Here is a 13,598-nt window from a genome sequence, read left to right as displayed (position 1 = left end):
TTGAAACTTGTAGCAGTACCATATTTCTATCTGATAAAAATTAAAAAACAACAATTTTTTTTTACTACTTCGTTATATCAAGTGTACAACAAGCGTCCCATAAGTGGGACGCTAGCAACGAATGGCCCCATGTAGATTGTTACACAAACGTCACATTTATTGGACACTAGGCATACTGCCTAGCTTCGCTTAGGTTTTTAAAAAACATTTGAGAATTTGAATACTTAATTATTTAGCGATGGATTGGGTGTGGAGTGCTTTAATAAGTTTAATTTAAACAGTAATGCTAACTTTAGAAAAAAATGTTTTTGTTCGTCATTTATATTCCGTTCTAAGAGAATTTTTGGAAAGTACGCAATGTATAACTAAAATGGAATTAGAACTACACATGTTTCATGAACAGTATATCTCATAGTTTATATTACATTGCCTTTTGAAATTAATTAATTAATTTAATTAGGATACTTAACTAAATTAACAACTTAATTTTGTACTAAAACAAATGCTATACTTCGTCATTTTCTGTTTCTGTTTAAAATAGTATACAATTATTTGAAAAATAATAATTTTAAAAACGTTACCTCCCTTGAAAACTGAACGTATGACGTATGTCATTGTTTACTTATATTGTTTGCTTATATAAGAAATTACGTTATATTAACATATTTAACGACTATAATGGCTGTTTCCGACGGGAATAAAGTTTTTTTGTTACCCTCCAGGGTCGGTCTACGACGTCACAAAATATTAAGGGGATCGTTCGTCAATTTATTTATATATATATATCTCATATAAGGAGAATTTCACTCAAGATCATCTTTTAGCCCTCATCGAGGGCTTTGAGTCTGACCAACAGTTTTCCATACGGCCTAGTCATCTATAGTAGTGTATGCAAAAACTTAGCATGATGTACAGATATTAAGTAACCTAAAAATTGTGTTAAAATTTCCCTGTTTTTCCCATTAAATACAAAGATTATATAGGGAAATACAATTGGTCAGTTTTGACCGCTTTACGAAGTTTTCCCAGATATGCCGAGTTTTTTGTGACACCCCTAGGTGTTCTTCTACTACCTCACAAAATATCAAGGGGGGTCGTCGGAGGAAATTTTTTTTCGTAATAGAGCTCATATAAAGAGAATTTCACTCGCGGTCACTTTTTAGCCCTCGTCGAGGGCTTTGAGTGTAACCGATAGTTTTCCCTAAAGGTCAAGCCATTGACCTAGGAGCATACAAAAAATTAGCCAGATATACTGAGCTTAAGTACCCTAAAGTCTGCGTTGAAATGACCCTCTGTTTTTCCCATAAAATACAAAGATTATATAGGGAAATACAACTGGTCAGTTTTGACCGCTTTACGAAGTTTTCCCAGATATGCCGAGTTTTTTGTGACACCCCAAGGCATTCTCCTACCACCTCACAAAATTTCAAGGGGGGTCGTCGGAGGAAATTTTTTTCCGTAATAGAGCTCATATAAAGAGAATTTCACTCGCGGTCACTTTTTAGCCCTCGTCGAGGGCTTTGAGTGAAACTGACAGGTCAGCCGTACGGCCAAGCCATTTACCTATAAACATGCCGAAAATTAGCGAGATGTAAAGAGGGTAAGTGCCCTAAAATCCGTTTTGAAATGACCCTCTGTTTTTCCCATAAAATACAAAGATTATATAGGGAAATACGACTGGTCAATTTTGACCCACTTCCCGATTTTTCCGAGATATGCCGAGTTTTTTGTGACACCCCTAGGCGTTCTCCTACCACCTCACAAAATTTCAAGGGGGGTCGTCGGAGGAAATTTTTTTCCGTAATAGAGCTCATATAAAGAGAATTTCACTCGCGGTCACTTTTTAGCCCTCGTCGAGGGCTTTGAGTGAAACTGACAGGTCAGCCGTACGGCCAAGCCATTTACCTATAAACATGCCGAAAATTAGCGAGATGTAAAGAGGGTAAGTGCCCTAAAATCCGTTTTGAAATGACCCTCTGTTTTTCCCATAAAATACAAAGATTATATAGGGAAATACGACTGGTCAGTTTTGACCAACTTCCCGATTTTTCCGAGATATGCCGAGTTTTTTGTGACACCCGCAGGCGTTCTCCTACCACCTCACAAAATTTCAAGGGGGGTCGTTGGAGGAAATTTTTTTTCGTAATATAGCTCATATAAAGAGAATTTCACTCGCAGTCACCTTTTAGCCCTCGTCGAGGGCTATGAGTGAAACCGACATGTCTGCTATACGGCCAAGCCATTTACCTATAAGCATGCCAAAACTTAGCCAGATGTAAAGAAGGTAAGTGCCCTAAAATCCGTTTTGAAATGACCCTCTGTTTTCCCCATAAAATACAAAGATTATATAGGGAACTACGACTGGTCAGTTTTGACCCACTTCCCGATTTTTCCGAGATATGCCGAGTTTTTTGTGACACCCCAAGGGGTTCTCCTACCACCTCACAAAATTTCAAGGGGGGTCGTCGGAGGAATTTTTTTTTCGTAATATAGCCCATATAAGGCGCCGGTCAGTCGAGGTCAGTTTTGACCCCCTCTCCGTAGACTTTTCGGCGAACCGTCACCGGCCCTCGTGTTCTGTTGCCCCAAGGCACCATCGTGCCAAATTTGACGCGCGGGAAGTGCCCTATCGGGCACCCGACCACTTTGCTTTATATATATAGACTAGCGAGAAACAAAGATGCAAATGTTTATGTTAAATGGTTATTTATGGTGAAACAATTGTTGACTTTGTTAACTGCTGACTTTGGGGTGTTAAGTAGTATGTTTAGATATTTAATTATGACCTTGACCTATATTTACGCAGACTGTTACACAAACGTCACATTTATTGGACACTAGCGTGAAACACAGATGCAAATATTTATGTTAAATGGTTATTTATGGTGAAACAATTGTTGACTTTGTTAACTGTTGACTTTAGGGTGTTAAGTAGTATTTATAGATATTTAATTATGACCTTGAGCTATATTTTCTTATATATTATTGTATTAGAAAATTGCAAATATTGAAAAACTTACATTTTATTTTTAAGTTTTCAGAATTACACTTACTGAAGTATTTAATACCATTGAATACAAACTAATTTAGTATTGCTGTAAATTTACTAGCGCGTGATATTAAAATTATAACAAACCAGAATAATAACAATGGCCACGATTTAGGTGAAATGATTCAGTCATGGGGGTTGGTTAACTCTCTTCATATAAGAGAGCTTAAGCTACATATAGCAGAAATGTGAATTAGCTGTGTACAGTTGTCATGCCCCAATAATATCTCCCTCCAAACGTTACCGATACCAGCTTTACTTTGTTAACTTTTAAAGGAGATTCCTGGTGTTAGATTGGGAGCTGTTCGCATAGTGAGGTGCATACATGGATGAGAGCCATGAACACTCAATACAAGCCCCCAGAGACGGATCCGTGCCCTAGAAATAAGATGTCTGATGTCCTAATGTACGCCTGTGGGGGGGGGGGGGGTGGGAATAGCGAGGGTAACAAAAGAGAAGATGGCTGGATGACATCTGGGACTGGACCGGATCATCTATTGCAAATTGACTAAGGGCAGAGTTTCTTTCAGGCATCATTTCGGAGGAGGGGGGGGGGGGGGGCTCTGCCCCCAGAAGAAAATGGAATTTATATACAAAACATACTTTTACCAATGTCCACCCTTCCCCTGAAATTTAAGTCCCCACCCCTGAAAATTTCAAGTACGCCCCCCAAAAAAATCAATTATTTATATTTAATTATATTACAGTTTCGATGAATAATAACAATATTTGTGATCATGTGTGTATAATTAGATGTACTAGTCACAGCTTTACTTATTTCCAAGTGTTGTTCACTTTGATGGATGCTAGATTGAAAGAAAACTAGACTTTTGAACATAATTTCTGCATTTTAGACCATGGTATGGCTAACCCAATTGATCATTATCAGTATTTTTAGCTGTCCTAAACAATTTAATCATTGGTCTAACAATACAAAATCAGTATACAGCTTAATTTTCGCGTGATTAGCCATATTTCGTGAAAAATGATTTTATTTTTCATTAAATGTACATGGGGCCGTTCGTTGCTAGCATCCCATTTATGGGACGTTTTTTAAAAAATCGATATTTAAAAAAGTATTGATTTAAAAAAAAAATCCATAGTCATTCCTTCATTCAGTGCCCAAAAGCTAAACCATATCAAAAAATTATAAAAATTTGAGACCTTGGGATAATATGGGTTAATTAGTTTATTATAATGTTAAGAAACATACTTGTTGATATTCAATTGTGTACAAATGCTTTTGATACACTTAAAAAACAAATACCTTGCATTTATTTCATGTAGAGTTCAAAGACATTTAAATAAAACAGTCTAACTATTGCTTGAACAAGTTGTGGATTGTTTGATATTTATTTTAATAAATATCCACCCAAACGGCGTGGAATGTTACTGTAATTTGTTTTACATTGGAAAATAAAAGTATTATTTTTTTATTTTTTTTAACCATCTTGTAAATATCCACCCAAACGGCGTGGAATGTTACTGTATTTGTTTTAAATTGGAAAATTATTATTTTTTTATTTGTTTAACCAGCTGATCTGTATCTGATGTGCAGCCATCTGCTTTAAAATATAAGCGATAAGATTAATCTGAGGCTGTTCAATTCTGACATAATCAAGTGAATGAGAAATAGAATGTGTCTTCTAACTCAGTTGAAAAGAACAGAGATAGGATTTAACTAAATTTGCTGCTAACTGAAAGATCGTTTTTTTTTTAAATACAGTAAGTCAAATTAATTGTGTAGATAGAGGGGGGGGGATAGTTATCTATGGTCATCATGTGCCTGCCGGTTGTGTGATGCGAATATTGACCCGTGTTTATACTCGACAAACCGATTTAAAAGACTATGCTGTTTACTCGACTACACAATGTATCTATATCATGCCATATCGAATCATCGTATACAAATGCACGATATTCACAACTCAAGTTACATGAAATATAAATCACATCCAACACATGATATACCCAACTCACGACATATCCACATCTCTGTTAAATGTTGCGAGACGCCGCGCCGCCTACTCCGTGTCATAAAAGCTATATAACCACCGCAACACGTCGGCTAAACAAGGTGTTCAAAACATTCATCAAAAAAATGTTAGAACACCGCCGCCAACATCACCTTACATTTATTAAAGAATTAAAAAAAAACTAAATTTAAAAATATAAACAACTTTGTTTTATGCTTAGAATTGTGTTTATAATCAAAATTTCAAACTTAAATTGTTTAAAGAATGTCTATTTGGAAATATTATTTATTATCTAATATTAACATTTTTCGGGCAAACGGCCTTCGGGCAAGGGGCATTCGGGCATTTGTCGCATTCGGGCAAGTGTCCATTCGGGCATTTGTCCCATTCGGGCAAGTGTCCATTCTGGCATTTGTCCCTTTCGGGCAAGTGTCCATTCGGGCGTTTGTCGCATTCGGGCAAGTGTCCATTCGGGCATTTGTCGCATTCGGGCAAGTGTCCATTCGGGAAATCGGCCTTCGGGCAAACGGCATTCGGGCAAGTGTCTTTCGGGAATTTGTCTTAGACCCAGGGGAAATAATCACTCTCTTAATATAAATATGTATATATCTACACATTTAATTAGAAATGTCAAAACAAAAAATAATTAGAATATAATGAAATTGTTTAACACTATTCGTGTTTACAAAATGTTTTTGTCTATAATCAGAATTTAATATATCGTCATCATAAATGCTAAAGTATTACAGCATAATGAAAGTTTTTAAATCAGAGTTGGTATAAAATCACGCTTTTCGATAAAATAGAAAAACATTCGGAATAACAGCCTACACTTAACTAAATATTGCTCTTTTAGTTCAGATCATATATTTTTAATTAACAGTCACTTCCTTCTACCCTGCAACAATAATGGCAGACAAACCAAAGCAGCTGCCCAAGGTTCCCGAGTCTATACTCAAAAGAAGAAAGCAGTTAGCCATAAACAAGGCTACTGCTGCAAAAGCTGAGCTAGCTAATAGAAAGAAACAGGTAACCAAAAGGAAGACCATATTTAAAAGAGCAGAGAAGTATGTCAAGGAATACAGAGCCAAGGAGCGAGACGAGATTCGCTTGGCTAGAATTGCAAAGAAAGCAGGAAATTTCTATGTTCCAGCTGAGCCTAAATTGGCATTTGTCATTAGAATCAGAGGTATCAATGGCATTCATCCCCGCCCCAGAAAGGTGCTTCAGCTATTTAGATTACGTCAGATAAACAACGGTGTATTTGTTAGGTTGAACAAGGCCACACTGAATAGGCTGAAGATTGCTGAGCCATATGTTGCTTGGGGAACACCTAATCTTAAAACTGTGAGAGAGCTCATCTACAAGAGAGGTTTTGGAAAAGTCAACCACCAAAGGATTCCTTTGACTGACAATTCCATTATTGAAAAGGAATTTGGCGCTCAGAACATGATTTGCATTGAAGATTTGATCCATGAAGTGTTGACTGTTGGCTCAAACTTCAAGTATGCCTCCAACTTCCTTTGGCCCTTCAAGCTCTCCTCACCCCTGGGAGGATGGCGTCGCAAGTACAACCGCTACAATGATGGTGGTGACTATGGCTTCAGGGACACCATGATTGATGCTCTTGTTAAGCAGATGATTTAAGCCTAGACATACATGGGTTCTGCAACAAAGGAATGTCGTCTGTAAAATTAAACAAACTAGATTTACTGAAAAAAAAATGTAATTAACTACTGCTTCTTTGTGTTATTTAAAGATCAATTTTCAACATAGTGATAGGTAGGCCTATGGGTTAGATCACTGTATTGATCACACACCTTTTTACTGGTAATTGCAAAAACAATATTCACAGAGTTTTACGTTTAAAAAGCTAATTTTCTTGCGGCATGCTACTTTGGTACATCATTACGCGTTTTTCTACATGTACTTAACAGATCAGTTCGGGGTGGGTTGGGGGTGGAGGGGGGGGGGTGGGTTTAACTTCATTTATCATTGTTCGTTCACTTTAGGTCAATTATCCAACCCAGTGTATTCCTAGGTGTGACATTAATGGCGCTCTACACAATTGTGGTGGTTAGGTGTATGGGGGGGGGGGGGGGGGAAGATAACCAACTCAGAGTGAACATAGCGTCAGTTTTTAGATGACTGTTCTAAAAATACATATATATTACACAAATATATATTACACAAATATATATTACAGAAATAGATTTAAATAAGTAGCAGTGGTATTATGACAATATTTTTTTTACCGTTATAACTGTTTCATATAATTTGTAATCGTAATCACTATCGCCAAAACTGTAAGAATACTACTACTTCATCGTGATGACGATGTTGACCTTGTCAAAATTTCCCCACCACTACGCAGTTTGCTAATAAGTAAATTTAAATAGAGGTGCCACATCAGTTGTATTTGTTTCTGTATTGTAATTTTTTAAAAAATTAATCACACGATTCAAACTTTATATATATATAAAGTAACTAGCGTACCCAACCCCCGCGCGTTGCCGCGGGGATAGAAGAAAGTTTGACGAAATATATTAGGATTTCACCAACGCGTTATCAATTATAATTATTTGTTCTTAGACGCGTGACCTTCTTTTCTAAAAATGAGTTATTTAAATGTAAACAATGCCTGTTCTTGGACCATAAATATCAGGACACGGGTTTACCTACACTACCGCCTGAAAACCTTGAGTGTACATTAATCACTCACCGAAATAATATGGTAGAACACACTTCGGTGACCGCCTCAGTGTCAGAGACGTAGAGGGGCGCTCTCAGGGCCCCCCCCGATTACACTACCGCATAGGCGCGGCGTACGACCCCTGGCTCCTTAAAACTAACAGGCGCCATCGGCCTAATAGCATCCTGTTAATAATAAAGCAGATTTCGTCATTCGCTAAAGTGACACAAATGAACAGGATTTTTTTCTTTAACACGTAAAAAAATTATTTGACGTGTTTTAAATATCAGTGACTGATGCAATATGCTAGCGTTACTAATGGTCTATTATTAGATGCTCGATCTCAATTTCTGACTGGATTGTCTAATAATAGATGCTTATTGCATCATTCGCAAAGTGACGAAACTCTACAGTAGGCCCCTCATATTCAAAAAGTTATTTTTTCATCTTTCGCAAGGTGACGAAACTGTACAGAAGGATTTCCTCGCGTTACAAAGTTATTCTTAAAAGCCTGTTGTAGTTTTACCGCTGAATATAGTAGTACCCCTTACTCGCTCGATTAACGGATGCCAAGTGCCAACTTAGTCGCTCTAAAACTCTGGGCGCCAAACCGCGTATTGACGAAAGTTGTACCCTATATTGTACCCTATATCGGACCCTCCCGTGGCTCCGCCCTTGCGAAATTAAAAATTATATTTTTACAGAACCCTTTCCTAGAGTGGTATAATGAACTCCCCAAAGTCTCATGGCTAACGGATGAACGATGCCAAACCAAAATCGACTTTTATTTTTATATACCGTATATAGAAAAAAACAAATCGCGCCCTGTGGGGGCGCCACCCCTGCGAATTTGAAATTTTTTTTTTTTTCGCAGAAACCTCCCCAGGAATATTTTCAACAACTTCCCAAAGTTTCACGGCGATGTGATGAGAGGTGTAGTAATGCATAAAGGACACACAGACACACAAACACACATACATTGCTTTTTATATATATAGATTATGTGTGAAGTTCATATATAACATTTACTAATTCAATTATTCGTAAGCAAATACATTATACAGTTGCCTTAAACTTAACACCCCTCTTGCCAAGTGGTACTACCGTAGAGGTTTTTTAAACATTGCAATGCATCGTAATGGTTATTTTTAGAATGGCAAACTGATGCAGCTGTTAATATGTGTTGTAAACATAGACACTACTAGACTAGTACAATAATGCTTAATTGCTGCATGAAAAGAAATCTTGTGATTTACATAGATGTGCCGACCAAAAATATTTTTTAACAAATATCATTGTTTAAAACTTTGAGTATAAAACGTTTCTCAAAAGGCGCCACTTTGCTGAAAATGGCCAGAGGGGGAGCGGCCGCTCCCCCTGCTCCCCCCCCCCCCCCCCTGCGTACGCTACTGCGTCCTAGTATGCATAGTGTGGAAGAAGCATTGTAATCGCGTTTAACATCGAAATGTGACTAGTGTATGGATAATGCCGTATACAACGTGTAAGATAAGCATAACTAGAGGTCAGGAACATAAGGAGGCCTTACGACTATATAACATTATGGTTATTAATAATTTAGTGCATCATATATTAACCGTAAATAAAATGTTTAGTTATAATATTTTTTTTTAATATAAGAGGAAATAGAAAATAGCATACACTACGAACGCTTCTACAGTAAATGTTAATATGATTTCATCGTTTGTCTTTGAAATGTTTAAAAAAAATAGCGACTGTGTTTACTTTCGCAATGATGAGAAAGTTTGAAATATAATAAAACGACACGTCAACAATTTGGATAATGTATATAAAAATTATGTTAAACAACGTGTATTTTGAAACATAAAACAGTATATATGTTTTATTTAAATTTTCTCGAATTCATTAAATGAACTTGCTGTGCCAATTGTGTCAGGCATAAATTCCCTTGCAAACTTCGGAATCAAGAATTAAAGTTATTGGTAAATAGTAAAACACTTATCAGCATTAGTAAAATATTTTTTAGACTACGATGTACCTGATTAGTTAGTCACATTTAAAATTAAGTAAAATATAAAATAATTAACTAGATAAGATACGTAAGATATGTCTCCGCTAAATTGGGAGCTGGTCAGATGTAGCTCAATATAAAGATGTGTGTGGGCACAATATGGCAAACATTATGTTATTACAACTGTCATTTTAAGCAGACGGCTCAAAAGTCGGAGTAGTCGAGTGACTAATTCAACAATTTCACTGCTCGGCATTTTGACTCAGATCAAACTCCGGTATATCTTACATGTTCTGTAGGGATGACTTACATGTAGACGCATTTTTTTCCCCTAAATGTAGATGGCTGGACTTAAGAACGTCCTACATATATGATATAATGTTTGGTTAACTTTGATGTCAGTTCTGCTTCATTGGACTATCAAGGTGGTCGACTCGTTTTTGTTAATTTTTTAAACGTCAAAGTGTGTTTTTTTCTAATATTAAGGATTGTCCCATTTCTATTATTTATGTATTTTTATTTTTATTTGAGTGTGGGGGGGGGGGGGGGGCTAACACAGTCTAATTATCTGTACTCGTTACACTATATTATTTTCTTCAATCGTTGAACGTATTTCAATGATTAATATTAACATTTATGACATCAATAAGTCGCAAGGCCTCTTAGGACTTTGTTCAGATATTTGGTGAAACATATGTTTTGACGTATGTGTGTGCTAATGATTAACTGTATAAATCCTCTATTGTCATATTTTATGTTTTCAAAGCCCCTGGTACTTATAAAACTACAATTACTTTTTTATTGGTTATGTAATTGGTAAGATTCGGTTGCACCAACGGCGGACTTAGCAGATAAATTGAAACAATTTTTTAACAGTAGGTTCACACAATCAATAAAAAATATTTTAAATTGTAGAACGTGATGTAGTCAGCCAACGACCGAAAACATTTTCAAATGTCCCTGCATACACACAGTTGTATATCAAATTTGAACTTATTGGAGGGTTAGATGTTGTCAAATAGATTGCCACAATCCAGATAGAAAGACTTTCAGTAGTGCAACATCCAACAAAAAGGCCTACATTTTAATAGCATCTTACACATCCGCCTACATGTCAGTAACATCCAACACATCGGCTTACAATTATATAGAATGTTTCAAATCGGTCTACAGAGTGTGTATCATGTCACACATACCATGTCATATAAATCTATAATATAACGCTGGCGGTAGTCTGTCAGTCCTTCCGTCATCGCTATAGATTTTGGAACCATACAAGTAAACATCGGAACCATGCAGTGCTTTTAACTTGCATTGTCTTATTATAAGTATTAGAGTAAGGCAAGGTGTGTTTATATAACGACTTTATTTTATAGTTGCCAGTTTCTACTCTTTTGCATAATGTAGACACTTTTTGCAAGTAATGGAATTGCTGGTGGGATGTCTGGGTATAGTGTAAACTGAAGACATACAACAATACCATACTTTGCTGTGTGACTAAACGCCATAATGCGAAATCGTGCAATCAACCTCTAAACTACTTTGTCAAGTTTAGTTTGTTTAACCCAATCGCAACTCGAGGATAACACAAAATGAATGAACATACTATGTTTTAGATAATGTGACATTTTATTACAGTGGTATGTACATTTGAGCTAATTTAAAAAAAAAATGTATTGTTTTTGTTTTTAACAATTAACAGTTTACTAATTACTTCCCATTATGACATATTTATTACAATAAAAAGGGAAACACTTAAAATACACTGTATATTAATAGCTATGTAACAATCTGAAACAAATAAACATTAAATAAACTATTAAGTCGGACATGTACAGTAAATTCTTATTAACAAATTAAAATTATGTAAGAAAAATATGAAATTATTAGCTACGTGCATCTTTGCTTTTATTTTATTTTTTTATTTATGCCAAGTATACAAAACTTTATCGAATTAGCGTACAGCTTTCAAAGACAATAACATAAGTCGGCTGTTACAACTAATAACTTCTTGACATTTTTTCCCTAATGCAAAGGCTCAACTATAATAATATAATTATTGGAGTTGTATGTTAAGTAGATCCGGTTACTACGAATACAGTAACACAGAACAGGTGAGTCTAGCTATTTTTAGGCTTTTTTTAGACTCCAACAGTCTGAGCTAAAAGTGACAAAAACGTGTCGATTAAATCAAATAATTCATTAGAAATGACACAAGATTCGTCAAATATGTAGAAAAAACAAAACATGTGAATTAAAAACAAACAAAAAAATAATTCGACTTCGTCGTATCACAGACAACAATGGCAATCAAAAACTTACTAAATCATGTTTAAACTGATTGTCAATGTATTCCACACACGACCGTTTGCTCTGTTAATTTGACATGCTCATTTTGTGTCTGATAAATTATACACCATACGTTATTTTTACAGACATACAGTTTAGTTATACAGTAATTTTAGATGAAATATTATGATATATTGTGAGTATATCTTATCAGTGGCAGTAGCGAAGCGAGGGGGGGGGGGGGGCATATGGGTTGGAAAAAGAAATTCAAAGGTTGAGGGGGGTGTAAATTAAAAGTTTGAAGGGGGGGGGGGGTGCAAATCGAATTCTTGAGGGGGGATGGAAATCGAAAAGGTTGTCCCCGGGCGCCGGGAAGGGTCGCTACGCCTCTGATCAGTGTCAATGCGTTTTTTTTTGTATTTAGTAAGGGAAGGAAATAATGCTTTCTCGAATAAAGCATTATTTTTGTTTGTTGCGTCCCTTTGGCCGTTATTTAAAAATGATAATGGAATCATTTTAACATGCATACGTGTTTATTGTATATTTGAAAAATAAAATTGCTACATACTAAATGTACTGCATTGTAAACGTTAGGCCTAGTTGTGTGATTTGAAAATAACATAAAATAAAATAGAACAGCACACACAATACATTGGAAAGCCAGAATTAAACAATTTACTGTAGACATGTTATAAAGCTAACAGGCACAAGATACATAATCAGCCAATAGTGACCTCGTCTATGTAGACACCCATCTAAACATTGAATGACACACGCATGACTTTCCGAATTCATAAAACGTTCAAAAAACAACATAGAAACCCTAAAAGCATTCATTTCCCTTTCACATTTTTACTTTATAAGTATTTATTTCGATTTACATGTCAGGCGTAATAATTCGATTCATGTTTGTTATATATTTTCATTTACACTGCTAGTATCAAAAATAAGAAGGGCTTTGTCTCCCTTATAATTGTGTGCGTGTAAAATGGGAAGTAATAGCAAAATAAATAAAATAAAAATGTCTGTCCAGTATAAATTGTATTGGAAGTTAGAACATACCATCATGTGACTTAGTAGTCGAGAGGTTGATACCGCGTCCCGGCCTATAGTCAAACATAAAGTTGATATCCTTGTATGGTTTATGTTTACAATTTACTCAAACATCCTACCAACTATTCAGCATATCTACTTATATAAGGACAGCGTTAAATACTTTAAGACTGTTACAGTGAAGCCCACGCCCGTATCCATGAAACCGTCTATACAGAATGTTTACATGTGCTTTTTAGATTTTGGTTATAGCTTTAATGATATAACTGTTTGTTGTTTCGATTAAAAACGATAAAAAGACTTTAGAGGTATGTTACGCCTGTATTTGATCTATTCGATTTGAGAGCCCCGATTCTAAGTTTAAAATAACGAATCTCGATTCAAGATTTAAGAATACATAATAAGTAATTGATTTTTTATCTGAACTATTTTAAGCCTTACGCATTTCATATTAATATGTGTGTATATTTGTTACTTACGGTTTCTTGTTTCTACTGAGTTAGACGTTAGGTTACTTGTCTCATTGAACTCAATTGTTTCACAATATAG

The 13,598-nt window shown here is 35.7% G+C and overlaps 1 protein-coding gene across 1 annotated transcript; it reads left to right on the top strand.

Moving 5' to 3' along the window:
• Positions 1–5,910: 5,910 nt before the first annotated feature.
• On the top strand, positions 5,911–6,735 carry LOC131942548 (large ribosomal subunit protein uL30-like). Its single transcript, XM_059302446.1, has one exon. The coding sequence runs from the start codon at positions 5,935–5,937 to the stop codon at positions 6,670–6,672; it is 738 nt and encodes a 245-aa protein (XP_059158429.1). The 5' UTR covers positions 5,911–5,934; the 3' UTR covers positions 6,673–6,735.
• Positions 6,736–13,598: the final 6,863 nt, after the last annotated feature.

Source organism: Physella acuta, unplaced genomic scaffold (genome assembly GCF_028476545.2).
Source record: "Physella acuta isolate Inbredline_101_S28 unplaced genomic scaffold, ASM2847654v3 ptg000411l, whole genome shotgun sequence".
NCBI lineage: Eukaryota > Metazoa > Mollusca > Gastropoda > Physidae > Physella > Physella acuta.
This window is presented reverse-complemented; position numbering and strand designations above follow the sequence as displayed.